This window comes from Notechis scutatus, chromosome 2, assembly GCF_049901735.1.
Source record: "Notechis scutatus isolate UNSWTSFEM ecotype Mainland chromosome 2, rNotScu1.2, whole genome shotgun sequence".
Classification (NCBI taxonomy): Eukaryota; Metazoa; Chordata; class Lepidosauria; order Squamata; family Elapidae; genus Notechis; species Notechis scutatus.
This window is the reverse complement of record NC_142010.1, coordinates 107,287,192-107,305,425: the sequence shown is the minus strand read 5'-3', so window position 1 is coordinate 107,305,425 and position 18,234 is coordinate 107,287,192. Positions and strand designations below refer to the sequence as shown.

At 35.6% G+C, this 18,234-nt stretch overlaps 1 protein-coding gene across 1 annotated transcript in view; it reads left to right on the top strand.

Moving 5' to 3' along the window:
* Positions 1–1,523: 1,523 nt before the first annotated feature.
* The window catches only part of GLP2R (glucagon like peptide 2 receptor), a 38,261-nt gene continuing 21,550 nt past the window's right edge, over positions 1,524–18,234 (top strand). Inside the window, exons 1-2 of the mRNA XM_026667569.2 lie at positions 1,524–2,040; positions 14,736–14,826. Coding sequence (XP_026523354.1) covers positions 1,972–2,040; positions 14,736–14,826 — 160 coding nt within the window. The 5' untranslated portion in view covers positions 1,524–1,971. The remainder of the gene's footprint in view (positions 2,041–14,735; positions 14,827–18,234) is intronic.

Below are 18,234 nucleotides of genomic sequence, written 5' to 3'. Positions count from 1 at the left end.
TGGAGCAAAAAATTAAAGCTATGACACCTGTACTGGAGCACAACTTCTTTTAGTCTTGCTACAATTATATGGAAAGCTAATAAATGATCTTCAATTCTCTGCAGGACTTTCTCCACTTCTGCATCCTCACTAAGCTTAAGGTTAGTTTTCACTATACCAAGTGAGAACAATAAACCAGTGGAAAGACTTGCCCTCAGAGGTTGTTGGAGCTCCATCACTTTTAAGAAGAGACTGGACAACCATCTGTCTGAAATGTATAGGGTCTCCTCTTGAGCAAGGGGTTGGACTAGAAGACCTCCAAGGTCCCTTCTAACTCTGTTATTCTGTTATGCAGATCCATGTGAGTTGCAAATGTTGAAGTTTCTTCCAATGAATTCTGGAATGTCTTGGAGGTAAATTAATATCATGTTCTCTATCACGAGAGTGCTTGGATTCAATCTCAAATAAAAGCAATGAACTAATGTATTGCTCTGAGCTTCCTTAGCAAGTCTTTCACTTTTGGCCTGCAACAGGGTTTCTAGTCCTCCAGGTGCTGTAAGGAATTTAGAGCCTGGGCTATGCATTAAGGGACAGTATACTCTTGTGTCTAAATGAAATGCTGTAAAAATTACTATGTTCTCAAGTCAAGATCAATTCCTGGTTAATTCATCTGTGAAGTTTTCTTGTTAATCTTATAGAAAGGTTTGCCATTATTTTCTGGCATATTTTTTGACCCAATCTAACCAACAGCTCTCTAATTTCAAGTTGTCTGCCCTCCAAGGCCTGACCAGGGTTAAATTAACTTAGTTTTTACAATCAGCCAAACTTGGCTAGGTGCTATTACTGGGTGAGGCTTAAGACTTACACTTCATAAATCTTGTCTCTCTGTCTACAAAGGAGTTGGGATCATCTTGATTAACACAACCTGAGTTCAATGCTACAATATGTATGGATGGCCCTCTTTGTTGATAGAGTCAGCCATATATATTGTAGTATTCAGCTCATGTTGTGTGAACTATTATGACTCCAAATCCTTTTCTTGTTTGTTGCTTTACAGAATCTGTGTGATGTAAATAAGCAAATATTGCCAGGGCATGGCAGAGGGGGAAAAAAATCCCTTGCTTTATCGATCTGATCATAACACACACAAGTCAATTAAATATAATCCTATGTTCTATTCCAGGTGTCCAGTCCAGCCTTAAGACTTGTGGTCTTCAACTCTCAGAATGACTGACTGGGAATCCTAGGAGTTGAAACCTACAAGTCTTAAAGTTGCCAAAGTTGGACAGCCCTGCTACTCCTTCAGCCCAAGGGGATGCAACCCCCCAACCACATAATTTCCTCTTGCTTTCCTTTACTAACATATTTCAAGTCCCTGACTAGCCACCTCGGGGACAGAGTTAAAGAACATTGCTCAGATGCCTGTGCCTTGGCAAGGGGCCAGGACAAGCCCTGGTCTGTTAGATTCCTGCAGAAAGAGGCGGGCTCTCTTTCTCTCCTCCCCCTGTTCACTTACTCTTCCACCTTTTAAGCAACTGTTTTTCAGAGACAGCCTCTTGGGTGACAAAAGTCAGAGACCACCCCAGCAAAACTTCCAACTCTGAGTGCTGTCTGATGCTTTTCTCACTCCTCATTGGCCAAGAAGAGAAAACAACAAAAAATAAATGTGCTTCTAAAGTTTACAGTAAACTCTCTCCAGCCTCTCCCTCCCCTCTTTCATTCTTTCAGAGAAGAAGTCAAAGGAAGTCTGATGCTAAGATGCCTGCAGGTTGTTGGAGCAATTCTGTCATCTGTTACCTTTAAAAGAACCAGGAAATATTTCAAGTGGGAGAAAGTCTGTGCCATACGATAGTGATATACATTTTATACTTTTTTTTTTACTGAGAAAAGAAGAGATCTGAAAACGCTCACAAGCAAAGAAGGCTTGAAGAGATCACTTTTGAAGTTTATCTTTTTGGATTAAGCTGGACACTCGCCCTTCTCTTCTTCGCCATGATCCAATGCTATGGGACCCGTCTCGGATCATTCCTTGCAATCACAATGTTGTTTCTACTCAGAGAGGTAAGAAAATATGTCACTTTCAGAATGATCAGTTTCAAATATGGAAATTCCACTGAACTTATTTTTCAGTATTTGCACTTGGTAGGAGGTAGTCACAAGTAGTGCTTCTTTAATGGAACGGTATGAAATTTACAGATGGTTACTTTTATATGATTGGGCAAGGCTTGCCTAATAACCCCCCGATGTTTTTGCAAATTGGCTGTGGCTTTTCTTGTCAATTGCAATCAGAGTCGATATGATTCAGTTTTTCCATAACAGTTCATGTATTTGAGCTGGTCTGCTTCTTAAATGTTATTTATCTGCTCATTTCCCTTTTGTTTGTTTCAACAGTATCCATGCAAATCTTTTATATAACTGCTAAAGATAAGTAATTAGAATGCAAATATTTGATATTTCAGGTTCACAACTACAATCTATGCAGTGATTCCCTTCCAGAGTCCCTTATAATCCAGCCATTTGTTCAGACTTTCCAAAATGCATAAATTCACAATCTTCTTTTTAATCCAGTAACTGTCTTTGTTCCCAGAACTATGCTTTTACTTAAAGACTTGATCCACCTCTATAAGTGTTGACTTATTCAGATTTAACATTCTGATTTAATTTTTAAATGTCTAAAAAGCTTTTCTTTTTCACCCATAGAATGGATAATTCAGTTTATATGAAAGCCTGGATCGCAGTCAGATCTATGCCTAAAAGAAAAGGTTTTGGGGTGGATGGTGCAACATCTTCCTCATGTTTAGAAAAGTGTTTATTGTAAAAGTCCCTTCTTCCTTGAAACATGGTATTAATTAGACCTCAGTTGGTTGAAAGTAAGGCAATCTGTTGAAGGTGGTTTGATGTAGTTCTCTGAATTTCTGTCCTGACAAGTGAACATAAGTATGGTAAACAGTGGCTGCCATGCCAGGCCAATTTGATATGTGGCATCACCTTCATAGCAAGAACCAAGATGTCTTTACACAGCAATACTTTTTTGTTGGCATTGCTACAGTGGCAACAGCTACTATCACCAAGTAGCAATAGCCTTGTTTTATTTCAGGCTTTGCTGTTCTCTTGTGATATTGTGCCAGTCAATTCTTTCTTTGTTCCTATGTGTTGTGATACACAGAGCACAGATCAAGTTATGCAGTAAAGTGGCTTAATACACGTACCTCATGGGATGGAAAGCCTATACCTTGAAGACCTCAACTCAATTTGATACCATTAGCGCTGAGCTGATTTTTGAGACTGATGATCACATTGCTACATTTTTGCAATACATGCCAAGCAACAGATGATTATTTAGCCTATTTGAATAAGTCATTTAAGACTTCAAAGAAAAGCCTGAAAAATGTTTTTTTTAATGCATTTTGAGAAAAGGTAACAAAAATCCTTTTGGGAGGGGCAGGTTGTCATCTTTGATTGGGACTGCTGTTGCTAAGCCACATTTCCTACTCAGAAAAGAATTCATATTGCTTGCATTCACTACATCACTGTAGACGTGATGTTTAAAACTGGGACTGAGCTGTAGGCAAAATTTAGATTCTTCCATCCTGCATATATTTCTTCATCTAGCTTCAAAGAACTAATGTTTCCCTTTTTATTTTAGTAGGAGCTAAATACCAGGATCCAGATGCAGAAAGAAATTATTGATAGTATTAGCATAGTTATCTTTTTATGTTCCAATTACTAGAGCATTCTTTTTAAAACAAACTTTTATCCCAAGACCATAACTCTTTCAAATCAGCAGGATACTTATTTATTTATAGAGCAATCCATGTATATAGATTTCTGAGTAAGACCAATCAGTACAAAACTAAATGAACAATAATGGAAAGCAAACATCGTTAACCCCACAGAACCATTTTGTGATATAAGATCCAAAAAGACTGAATCGTCAGATTTTATTTGAGGCTCAAACATCAGTAGGGATGTTCAAATGATATAAAATCCCATTTGAATTATTGGTTCAATTAACCCAGTCCAATTCAATTTGCCAATTCAAATTGCTTTGGAAAAACAATTAGAGTCAAATCCTGAATTCACTTTGTCAGAATGAATTGATTTGCGGCAAATTTTCAGGCGCTTAGTTTATGCGCAGAAACAAGCAAAATATTTGAAAGTGATTCAGATGCATCTGCTTTCATTTGACTTCTGACTCAATTTAGAAAGTTGATTTGAATTGTCTTGAGATTAAATTTCCAAATTAAAATATTTCTACAGACCTAAACATCAATGCCCGACAATGAAAAATAGAAGTCTGCAATAAAAAAATTCTTGTAGTTAGGTTAAGGTTAATAATATAACATATTGTTTTCAACAGGTAGGATAATGAAGTTCCTCCATTCCATGCTGCTTTTCATTAGTGTATTCTCTTTTCATTTTCTCTGTGAGATTGGGATTAGGATACCCTACCTCAACCACTCTTCACCTCCAGATATGTGGACTAAAGCTTCCAGAATATTTAGCAATTCGCATGCAGGCTAGTAATTCTGAGATTATAAACTCCCATCTTCAAAGGATGCCCTGGCCAAGAAGATTGGATTAAAAACATTTTGGAAGACTCCAGAAGTCCTTACAAACTTATAACATATCTATGCGCTGTTTCAGACTAATATTTATAGTATTGTGTGTGCTTGGAAAATAATTTGGAAAAAGCGCTTGGAACACATAGCATCTTTCAGCTCTTTGTGAAAAAAAAAAAAAACCTGATTTATTAAACCTAAGGCAATTCTTAAAGTGGTGCCAGCACCAGAAGCCTTTTTTCAGGCTCAAGTGAACACCTAGAAAAAGTTGGGCTACTTTAATGTGTAACATAACAGCTCAATAATGTAGTCATCTCAATCTGCCTTATTGTAGCTTCTTGGTTACCTTCAAGGAAAATACCCCATCAATGTTCTAGATAAGAATTAATTGACTTTTCAAGAACAGTTGGAACAAGCAAAAGACCAACTCAAGCTGTTTGAACATTTTTTTAATGAATTTTATTAATTTTAAATAAACAAACATACACAAACAAAACACAAAACAAAAACATAAAACTTCTTTTTGGAAAACAGCCTAGTCCCGGGTTACATCTTTTGGTACAGACATAAATCAAGTTCATGCTCACTTTTCAAGTTCATGCTCACCATTTCATATCTTATTTACCATTCTATATTTTCTATATGGCTTCGCCCCTCTTTTCACTCTCTTAATTCTATTTTATTTATTTCATCTCGATTTAAATCATTATACTGATATATTTTGTCCGTTCTGTAATCATCTATTTTTCTTTTCTTATTAACACAATATTTCTCCTGTAATCACTAATTGAAGTATGACGCCTTTATATCTTTCCCCTAAATTTAACACTTAAAATAATATATAATTCTCATTCTGATTCTGCTTAGCACATTCTAAAACTACCTAGTACATTTTAAGATAGAAAAATAATAAATTTATAATATAATTGAAATTTATAATATAATTGAAGCTGTTTGGACAATTTTGAACTACCTGAAATTCCAGTGATAAAAATGAATAAACGAGTATTCCTAGCCTGGTTACTGCTCTTTCAGAAAGATAGTATTACTGTCAGCAGTTGAATAATTTTATTTATATTCTACTTTATTCTATGCACTCAAGATGCCTTATGTGGGGATCTCTCTTTATTTTATCTCCACAAAAACAACCTGGATATACAACTTGAGTCCAAAGTCATTGACTATGTTTTCATGATTAAGTGTGGACATGAATCTGGGTCTCTCTGATCCTAGAGCAATGTCTTAACCTCTGCATCATAGCAGCTCTTTAGTTCCTGGAAATCTAGTGATCGTGCTATCTCGTTGGGATTTAGTCTTAATTTATTGACTCCCATCTAGACCTCTGATCAATACCTGCAGAAGCTCATCTACTTCTTACATGCTTTAGGTCAAACTCCAGTCTGAATGAGATGCTATGGATGAAGTTCAGAGGGCAGAGGCTCATCCATTAGAAGTATTTGCTCTATCTTTTATATTTCAGGGTGAGAAAAAAAACCCCAGGAAAACAGTAATCTATATTTAACTGGGAATTAAATGGTGGGAATTTGTTATCCAACAGCACTAGTCCAGCTATACCATTGTAAGTGGGATAAGACTAAGTTTAATTGTATCTTAGCAATGCTGTTTATTTTGACACGTTGGAATGTACTGAATTCTAGCTGTTTTCCCTTTGCACATCCACTAAGAATTCTAGTTAAATGGCCATTAAAGAAATCAGGAGCATGCACAGTGTGAGTGGGTCAAAACTACAAGATTGAAAGAATGGTGTTGCAAGTGAAGATCCACTCCTCCCCCCCCCTTTTTTTGTACATGTACCCTTTAAGGAGCCCTGAAAACAGAAAAAATAATGGCACAAATAGGTGATGACATGGTTAGCTTGAATACGACATGGAGCATATTACATGAATAAAAAACATCTTGGGTGATTCACCATAATACAGTGCAATTATACATTGGTCTGTATGTTGGGTGAACACAGCCTGAGAAAGGCGCATGGGGGAAGAATAGAACAGCTACTAGCAAGCAGAACTGTTCAATCTGCACTGCTTGGATTATTAAGGGAGGCTTATATACATTTGCAAAAGTTTGCACACTGGGTCTTCCCCTTTTCAGTGGAGCAGAAGGCTCCCAGCAGTTACGTGTGGCCCCATGTAAGGATTTATGCAAGGATCATAGTTACCCCATAACCTTGAGTTGGTAAAGCTTAATGAATGTAGGCTGTTGAATGGGGGGGGGGGGAGTCTCTGTATGAAGTTCAAAGTTGGAGGATCTTGAAAAGAGAGGAGGGAAGGCTGTATGATTATTCTATCTAATTGTTTTACTCAATTGCATCTATTAATCTAAGGAAAGTTGAAAAGTTTACTTTTCTTGATATTTTTGTTTGCCATTCTGATGGTCCTTGTTTGTCTAATACAGAAACAATCTTAAGTCAAACATGGCGTATTGTTCCAGAATGCCATCTGGAATTTCTCCTGTAACTTTTGGTTTGTGGCTGAGCTGGGAGATTCTTCCCCTCTCCCCAGCCCCATCCTCAGAGAACAAGAGGCAAATTCAGCAACCTGGTGGCTGCGTTAACATAGCCATAGTTGACCATAGCTTATGGAATTAACTCAGTTTCCTGGGACTGAGTCATAAACCAACCACACAGATTAGAGTTGAATAACATCTTGGGCTACTTGAGGATGGTGTCTTCTGGTTCAGTGTGCTGTATAAATAGAGCCTCTTAAAGATAGCTTCAATAATTTTAATTTTTTTCCCTTGATTGAAAACAAGTAAATTTATTTATCAGGAGACCACCTTAAAGGGTCCCTGCACACACCTGCATAAAGGAAAAGCAACTGAGGGCATGATGTGGGGAGTACTTTGAGCAAGTTGACCAGCAGAGAAAAGAGCTAAAAGCCCACACTTCTAAGCAGGGTATTTGTTCTGAACTGAAACTGCCACTGTTACATTTTGAAAAAATAAATAAATCAAAAGCCGTTGGTGAAGGGGGAAAAAAAACTACAAATGACTGATGAGCATGACATAGCATGAGCAATAAGCTGAAGTCCATGACTAACAGCATTTTTTGTTTTCCTTTTAAGGTCCCCACTGTTTATTTTAAAGCCAAATTGTGCCTTAAGTTAAGTGTTTAAAAAAAAAAAAACCACACACAGCAATGCACATGCATAACCTCCATTCCTCTAAGATAAGGTTCATTGACCAACAAAACTCTAGTAATTGCTTACATTGGGAAGGAAGAACGGAAGGAGTAGGAAGAATCCAAGTGACTCCAGCCTCTAGAGGAGGATTCCTTTCTCACGGCTCATGTAAATAATTGTGTACCATCGCCTACATAATTGCTGTTGATGAACAATGGACCCCATCCATTGATTGACCCTGTTTATCATCTTCAACTAATAATAAGCTAGATTGATAAGTTGCCAGAATAGATGCAGAAGAGACTGGAATCCTTCTCTGACTAGAGACATGTTTCTGCCTCCTTCATCTGCCTCAGATGAGATGTCAGAAAAATGAACATAAATAGCAGCAAAGGGGTGAGAAGTTCATGATAGCAAGCTTGGAGAATGTTCGCAAGGGGAAAAAATGGGAAAGAGATGTGACTTTTGTTGTAATTGAGTTGATAAGTCATGCCCGAGTCTTCATGATCCCATGGACCACAGCACTCCAGGCTCCTCTTGTCTTCCACTGTCTCCTGGAGTTTGATGAATTTTTTTTTCTAAATAAAGTTTTTTTATTTTTAAACACAAACATCTCCATCTTCCATTTTATATACATGCAGTGTGTCAGTTGGTCACGTAGTTATACTTTTGTAGTCATTTACTCAAAATTTATATCAGTCTTCACATTGTCAAACTAACATATGTTTATATATTTATCAGTTATTAATCATCCATGACAAAACTATTTATTCCATCGTTTTATACGAGATGTTCCAAGTTTTATCTTAAAATTTATGTTATACTTTCAACCAGTGGTTATATATATATCTATATTATGTTTTATATCAATCTGTTAGATTTCTATCACAAAATTATCTATTATATTACCATGCCTTTTTATCCAACCATTGATAAAACAAATCCCATATCACATAAAATTGCTTATCTTCTTGTTCTCTAATTTCAAATGTCAGTTTACTCATTTCAGCACAGTCCATAATTTTTTGGTAACTTCCTCCTGCATAGGTATTTTGTCATTTTTCCAGTTCTTCGCAAATACAATTCTAGCCGCTGTTAAAACATTTACAATCAAATATTTCAGTTCTTTATTGTATATGTCCGGTATGACTCCCAATAAAAAGATCTCTGGTTTAAAGTTTATATGTTGTTTTATCATTTTTTCCAACCATGTGTGGATTTTAGTCCAATATTTCTTTGCATCTGAACATGTCCACCACATATGGTAATATGAACGAGGTATCTGATGACATTTCCAGCATTTATCCGATTTATTCTTAAACATTCTCACAAGTCTCGTCGGGGCTAAGTGCCACCTGTAAAACATCTTATACAGATTTTCTTTATATGGAATTGACATTGTCATTTTATAATTTTGAGACCACAATTTTTGCCATTTTTCCAAATCAATCCCATGTCCAAAATTTTTCCCTCAGGCAATCATCGTTTCTTCAACTTGCTCCTCCTCCAATTTAAATTCTAATAGATGTCCATAAAGTTTTTTAATTACCTTTTCGAGTTTGATGAAATTCTTGTTTATTGTGTCCATGGCACCATCCCACCATCTTATCCTCTGCCATCCCCTTCTCCTTTTGCCTCTCCCAACATCAAGGTCTTTTCTGATTAGCCCTCTCTTCTCATTTGGTGGCCAAAGTACTTGAGGTTCAGCTTCATTCTCTGCCCTTTCAAAGAACAGTAATTCTCATGAAGAGTTTCACAGGCAGTCGAGGAACAGAGATTTCTGTCTTGCTGAAGCAAAGGCAGGCATTTGCTCATATTTCTTGCCAGCATATGGGATTTTGGCCAAGTTGCTAACAACTGACACGATGGCAAGGGCATTAACTCAGCCAAGTGACAAATGGCTCTTCTCTGGAATGGTTTTCTGTATGGGCAGTCACTAAAGACAGCTTAGAAGCTTTGGCTTCTGTTCCGAAGGCTGACTTGAAAACTTGGGCCCCTGTCAAGAAGCAACTAATCTTCCATTTTTGGTTAATATAGGATGCAAATTTCTGTGGATAATTGTAGCTCCTATATTGATATTGTGAAGTAATTCCAATGATGTATGAAATCAAATTGATGGTCATGTCTGTTTTTAATGGCAGATCAAACTATTCTGTTCTTCCAGGCTCCAAAAGATTCTAATTTTGTCATTCAGTACAGTATGCTTTGTGGTACTTTAAATTTTTGGAGTCATGTATTTTTATGCAGGATTGATGTCATATTGGGTTTTTATTCTAAATTCATTATCTTTTAATGATACTCTTTAAATAACATTACAAATGTCTACAACCATCTGTTAAAATAAATAGCAGTGTAATCCAGAATCTGATGAAGGAGAAATCTTGCTTAATTAACAGAAAAGTGCCATGTTGACAAGAGGCTTTAATGTTGATATCTTCCTGCCAACTTGCAGGTTTTGACATCTTCTCAAAATGGTCAGTTTGTGACCCCCAATGGCCTGCTTGTAAATGGCCAGTTTCCTCAATAAAGGGAAAGAAGAAGTGGAGTCTGTCAAAAATCTGGGTTGATCCTTTTAAATTTATTCATAAATTATCTCAGTTTAAGCAGTAGGCAATGGACTGGCTAAGTCTGTTTATGATACTCAATTATTCAGGTAGTAAAAACAAGGTAAAATTATGAGGTACTCTAGAAAAGTGTCTTTAAACTGGGTGAATTTAGTTGAGTAGTCAAATGGCAAATTCAATTCAAGTTTAAAGTAATGCACACTGGAGTAAAAAATACCTATTATACATATATGCTCTTGAGATCAGAGATGTCTGTAACAAATCAAGAAGCTCTTGGACTCATCTCAATGTGCAGCAACTGTTAAAAAAAGGCAAATTCTGTGCTGGAGATCATTAGGAAAGGCAATAAAAATAAAATAGCTAACACTGCAATGCCCCCCCCCCTCCCTGAGAGAGAGAAAAGTGTGAGAGAGCAAGACTTCTACATTTGGATATAATGAAGCTGGAAAACTATATGGGGGGCTCAAATACCTTCCTTATGAGAAAAGGGACAAATATGGAGTACATTTGAAACTTGAATGGTGACTGAGAAATATAATCAAGGTGTAGAAAATCACTCAAGGCATAGAGGAAGTATGCAGAAAAGTTTGGTCTGCATCTCAAAGTGGGCCAAAGGTCGTAGTGACCATTGATCCATATGCCGTTGTTTAAAACCAGAGGTTATAGCAGGCAGACTCAGACAACAAAAAACATAAATGGAGGAGTTTTGACCACAAGCATCACATCTGCAAAATCACTACTGTCACAAACCACAGATTATATATTATGTTATAAATAACCAGTTTCCATTCTTTCTATTAAGTGGACCTGCTACATTTATGTCACACCATGATTTAACCATTTTCCATGTCAACAGCACAAACAGTGAAGTATCAAAAATAAGTATGGTTCCTCAAATCAATCTATTTGATGTTACGCTTCATTCTGTTTTAAAATTAGAGCCTTTGTTTGTATATTATGTATCCACTGATCTTCCTGTCTACTTTTCAGACTTAAGTCAGTTTAAAAATATAACAGATTCTCATCCTGGAAATGCCAATGCTGGGGCCAGGTGGGTTTGTTATAACTGTTTTTCTAGATGTCTTTTGCTTTTAGACACAAGTACGCTTTTAATCTGTATTCTCTAAACATAACTTTTATGTGCTTAACCTTATGAAATTGATACCTGTTTAAAATATACATAATTTCATTCACTGCCCAGGAGAGCATTCATATTGCCTTAGTTCAGTGTTTCTTGAACCTTTTTTTATTATTGCCACCCTAAGGAGCTTTTTCCTAATTATTTCAATGAAATGTGAGTATCATAGATGTGCAATATTTTATCTATACCTATGCGTTATATGATGACTGCTATCAAGTCTGTGCCAAATCCTACACTGATAGATTTTCTCCATGATGCTATGTCTCCAATTTGGTCCTTGAGATCTTCCAAGAGTGCATCCATTGCCAGGATAACTGAATCCATCAACTTGCTGCTTGACATCCTCTTTTTCTCTTTCCTTTTTCCTTTCCCAGTATTAGTGCCTTTTCTGGAGACCTAGGTCTCCTGACATAATGTGTCCATAGTAAGATAATTTAAGCTTGGTTATTTGTGGCTTGAGTGAGAAACTGTGGGTTGATTGTTTTTGATGATCCATTTGTTTGTTTTCCTGGATGTCTATAGTATTCTCAGGAGTCTTCTCCAACTTCAAAGTTCAAAGGCACCAATACTCTTCCTATCTGTTTCTTCAAAGTTTTCACTTCCATAGAGTTTCGGAGAGACTACTATGGTTTGCACTATTTTGATCTTTGTAGCTATAGACCCATCACAGCATCTAAATATCTCAAATAGCTATAGACCCATCACAGCATCTCTTCCAAGCACTTCATGTCGGTTTTACCAAGTGTAATCTCCAACATGTTTCTTATTTGTTACTTTACTGTTGAATTTTATACATACTTACTTTTTATGCAATACAGGAAAAGAAAAACTAAATAGGATGTTTAAATTAAAAGTTAAACATTAAAAAACAATTAACCTTTAATGTAAATTTATAACTGTGCTTAAATGTAATTTATTCACTTATTTACTTATATAAATTATAATGTATCAAATTATATATATATATATATATATATATATATATATATATATATATATATATATATATATGTATGTAAATACATAATAATTATAGCAATATAATCAATTAAAAAACCCATTCAAAACTGTTATTTTGCAGCAAAAGTAAAACAATTGAAAAAGTAGTTTGATTTTTTAGGAATATTTTTGTCAACTTTTAACATTTGCTTGATATGAGAAAGTAACATTTAAATTAAGCAGTTTACAAGGGAAAATTACATACCCAAGAACGATTTAATGGGATTCCTGAGCTTGATGGTTTTCATCTAAATGTTCAGTGTTCAGTATGATGTTAATAAATTTAATTCTAATGTCTCCTCTTGAACATACATTAATTCTTGTGTCTTTCCTTTGTTAATATATTATTTATTCAACTACTTTCAACTGTACAAGATATTGGAAAAGAGAAGCACTTTTGCCATTTCAAACCACCATAAACAACTACAAGGAAGCCCATGGAAGTCAATAGGCACAGACAGGTTATTCACAATATAACGTTGAGATTGATCGATCAAGTTAAAGTTCTCCAATCACACATCTATTAGCTGTAGTTTGCAGTGCTGATCCTGCATATGTTTTGTTTATCTTTCATGAACTCAATGTCAATGCTGCTCATGTGATACCCAAGAAAACCAAACAAAAGGAAATAAACGCTAAGAAATAAAATTTTGTTGAGAAGGATTGAGCTTCGGAGGGCCACAAACCATTGTAATATTGAAGATGTTTTTGCTGTCTATATTTTAACTACCTGTATATTTTTGCTGTAGTGTGTTGTGGTTTAGATTGGATTCCCTGCCTAATTTCTGGTTTGCTTTTTCCCCACAGAATCATCTTATCACATTGTATAAATATATAAATAGTAGAATATATTTTAGTTATTGTTTTTAGTAATTATAGCCTATTTCTCTCTGAAAGGATTCTAGGTGGCTTACAACATCAGCAAAAAGAAAGCCTAAATAAATAAACCAATAAATCAGAACATCAAAATAAAAATTTAAACAAATCATTAAACTTCAGTTGGCAGGGTCTGAAAGCACATTTGAAAATAAGACTATTTTAACCTGCTTCTGAAACTGCAGCAAGCTGCACATTCTTTCTGGGACAGAAAGGTGAGGGCTGTTGCAGGAAAGGTTTGTCTTCTCAGCCTCACAATGCAGACTTTACTAGGGAAGGGAAATTTCAACAGGCCCTCTCTGGATGACCAGATTGGAATTTGATCAATACAGGCAATCCTCATTTAACACCCACTCATTCAACAACTGCTCATAGTTGCAATAGCAGTTAATGAGAGACACTAATGACTAGTCCTCATAGCTGTGGCTGTCACAGTGTCCCTATGGCCATATGATTGCGATTCAGGTATTCAGCAACTGGCTTGCAGTTATTATGTTGCAGCATCCCGGAGTTATGTAATCAGCACTTCTGATCTTCATTGCCAGTTTCTTACAAAGAAAGTCAAAGGGGAAGCCTGCAAAAGGTCACAAATAGTGATCACATGAATGCAGGAAGCATGTCTGTGTGAAATTCAACTAATGAGGGCAAATGGAACTGCTAGGTAGGTTGTCATAAGCAGTGTGGTCACCATGACACATTGCCTTACAACCACTTAGCATCAGAAATCTTGTCTGAAATCATAGGTAAACAAGGAGTACCTATAAAATGATTGATGAATGTGCACAATGTATTCTCCTGGTTTCAGAGACTGCTTGGCTCTGTGGTTCTATTTTCTGGGCAGGAAGTGTGCTTTCAAGTCCTGCTTATGAGCTTCTCACAAACATCCAATTGACCACAGAACAAAACAAGAAGCAAGTTTGTCACCCCAGTTCTCATTGATGGTGTGCAACAAGTCCCTTGAAGAAAGGTTAGGATGAAGTGACATTGCTGGTATATCAAAGAGACATAAGAGGAAAATACAGAGGGAGCAACAGAAGTTTAATCTTTTGAGCTGCCTGACCAACAGTATTGACAATGTGTCATATCAAACCACATTGGATAGCAGAGAGAGAGAGAGGCATGTTTGAACTGTCCAAATCTGAGGACACTGACTCATTTAAGCTTAGCCACTCTACTACAGCTGCCTCAGACTGTAGTATTGTAACATTCTGCCTCATGTCAGATGTTAAAAGTCTGCCATTTTGCTAAGCTGCCACAGGATTTAATGGAATATGAAAAGCCTACAGTATGTGTCAAAAATTTGGCAGCTGGCAATTAACATGTCCTGCTTACTTCATTGTTCAAAGGTTGCAGGGTAAATCTTTGCACAATAGCAGAGTGGACAACTGAAGGTGGTTGTGAGTATTAGAAACTTCACTTAACAGGCAATTGACAGGATCCTGTCAGAGGCTAAATATGTTTTCTTTACTTACAGGTCAAAGGAAATTTTGAGCTAACCAAATCTAAATGGCTTGAATATAAAGATGAATGTTTGAAGAGACTACAAGAATCTCAAATTAGCAAAGGTAAGGCAGAAATCCATCTTCCACCATCTACCACCACCAGCACGAATGTAAGAACTCTTACATGTCCCCACCATGTTCCAGTAGTCTCCGCACATTGAGGCAATGTACTTCAAAAGTGCATCAGCTGGGCTGGGGCTCCAGAGCAAAAGCAGAAAAGACAGAATTGTTGTTGTTTTCCTCTTCACCTGCGTAGTGAGCAATGCCCTCTTGCTGAAAACATCCACCTTGACGTCTTCTAATGTCTTGGATTTCTTTCCCCTCTTGTAGGAAAGCAATTGTAAAGCACTGGGGTCATTGCCCCATTGCTTCCTAGCTGCTTTCAGAGATGGCTTTGCTACTTTGGGTGAGGGTAGATTTTTCTTCGTTTTTTCTCCTCACTGTCCAAAGTAAATGTGGTGGGGGAAAAAAAAAAGAAGGTGTGGGACTTTTATATTGGCTATATTTGGGGGGAGAGAAAAGAGGGCCCATAATAGCCAGTAGGAAGAGATGGAATGAATTATAAAGTACACTCAGCTTCATGTGGGAAATAGTTCCTGTTTTGGTTTGTAGAAAACATAACATACTGAAAATAGCTTTTGATGAATGGAATCATAAAATAGTGGCCATATTATCAACAATGTCAGTAATGATATCTGTTTCTATCAATGGATTATGTCCAAAAGATGTTACTCCAACAAATATCAGATGTAGAAGAAATTTAATATGACAAGGTAGAGATGGTATTGAAAATGGACAGGTCAAGAGAATGATTTAGGAAATGCTGTTTCACTGGACTGGGCCAATAGAAGAAATTGGCTGAAGTTTTAAAATTTAAAGGGGAATTACAAATGACAAACCAGAAGAGTGACCGAGATATTTTTTGCCTATGGATTTACAAAAGACACTAAGGTGATGGGACAAAGAAGAAATTAAAACAAATCAAATCCGATGACATTATTTTAATGAGCTAAAGTTTATGACTATTAGAAGTAAAAGGTCTTTGATAATATCTCTACTCCAGAAACCTTTGTGGCCAAGTCCTTTGAAATCCAAATCAAATCTTTTCTTGAGAAAAACCAATGTAATTCTGAAAAATAGATATATTCTCTTGAAATGCCGTTTTTCTGCCTCAACCAACCCTAAATTGTCCATCTCAAGTGCTATCCTCTGTGGGGAAATCACTCCATTCCAATCCTCCATCAAATGCCATTTTTTTCATAAAAAGAAACCTATTAATATCTCCATAAACCATCTATAAAACAATATTTGCTTCTCATTAAAGGCACCAATTCCTAATAGCAAAGTCTTAATCACATGTAGAATAATTTCCACTCCCAAAAAACCTACCTTGGTTATCAGTCAAAACAAGTATTAGTTTTAGTTGAGGATAAATATATAAAACAACTTTTCTTTTCTTACACAACTGCTGAGATAAACTTTTCATCCTAAATTTTATAAATCAAGTGTTTTATATATATTTTTCTGATATGAAAACAGAGAATGTCTTGAAAGCAAATAATATCTTGTTTTTTAAATAGTAATAATGATTTTTGTTCTATTTTGATGAACATTTCCTCCATTTTTATTTCTTGTAAAATATTTGTAATCCATGATCAGGCCAAAAATTTAAAATAGTCAATTAAACTGAGCATCTAATTCAGCATTATTCATTTCAAATTTCTATTGCATCTGTGTGATTTTTGAAAAACCTCTTTTGATACCTCCACTTATATCTTCTCCAATTCCTTAAATCTTTCTAGATATTCTCTTACCTTTTGAACAGAGTTCAATAGAAGTATCTACTGTTGAAAAGAAAAAAGTCATACTTTTTAGTCTGGAAAGATCTTTTTCTACTTTACTCTTTCAGTCAAAAAGTATATTCAATTTTCTGTGTAAAACCCTGTTAAAATTTCTTTTAAAACAATTATCTTGTATTAAATTGCCACTGGGAAATTTGATCCCTTGCCTTCTTTCTAACAAAATGTACCAAAATATCCCTTGGATATTTCTAGTTCTTGCAAATCTAGAACATATTCTGTAAAATTTATCATTTTCTGCCTCATTAGTCTCCAATTCTTAATAGAAAAAGTTTGCTAGAGCTAATTGTCTCTATAATATGTTCATCAGAAGGCTCAGCAATTGCTCTACATCTCAAAGAAAATTCCTTCACTCTTAATTCCAGTAGAACCAAGTTGTCTAATTCTCTTTCTAATTCTGCGTCTATAAGTCCTGTTTTCCTATTGAAAATCTCCACTTTGTGTCAGGTACAAAGAATCAGAATCAAATGTTAAGTTCTAGCCAAACTTACTTACTACTCAAGCCTATCTACAAGAATCTAGGCAATTAACAATCAGCACTAAATTGGTGCTAGATAAGTTAACAAAATTCAAGCGAGACTAGACTTAGATCACTTGTGGGAACATAACAACTTCAGGCTGATTCCTCTCTTGACTCTGCCCCCAGGTTCTGCCTCTTCTTCTGCTACACTTTGTTATTAATCTGTTTTACTTCTCCAGACCTTTTTGACTTCTTATTTCATCACTTCCTTCATCTTTATAAATCTTCCATCCCATCTCATTTTGAAAGCTTAGTACCAACTAACATTGTTTCAATTAAACTGTAAGTTTCATTTATAAAAGAAAATATAATTATTTTAGATGGAGGTTAAGTGAAATGTTATTATAAAAAGGAGCAATAGTGAAGAACTGTAAAAAGAAAGTAAAAAATATTTTTGAAACTAATTTTAAATGAAGGCATTGTTTAAAGAATGGCTTGGGTGCAAGTCATTTATTAGAGGCTATGTATTTTATACAACATAATACTGAATTTAAAAAGAACTAATAGATAATAAATAGACTGGGTTATTTTTCCCTAATAAAATGGGAAAAATAAGCCAGCCTATTTACTTAGAAAATCCAGCTATCTGGAAAAAATCTAATGGGAAACTGGGAAAGAGAGGACGAGGATGACTGGCAGCAAGGTAGATGGATTTAATTACAGTGGCTATGAATGCAACTTTGGAAAACCTGAAAGACCAAAGTTAAGGATAAATAGTCATGGAGAAAATTTATCTATCTGGTTGGTAGGAGTGAAAAAAAGAGAGCTGTTGTTGCTTTTATGTTTTCAACCATTACTGATTTCTCTCTTTGTTTCCTTTCACACATCTTTATATCTTACTGACATGTAACACAAAGTTGTGACCTGGCCAAGATGATAAAATTATTATTTGTCTGCCTTATCTAAATTCTGGTTGTTGCTCATGTTTAAACTTTCTGACTTAAGCTTTTGGCCTCTTGAGATCAATATGAATTACTTCCTCTGGTTTACCATATTGTACTTGCTTTTAGTATGCAGCCAAAGAAATTCTCAGAATAAAAAACTAAGCAAGAAATGCATACATAAAAAGAGGATTTTTTAAAATGTGACATT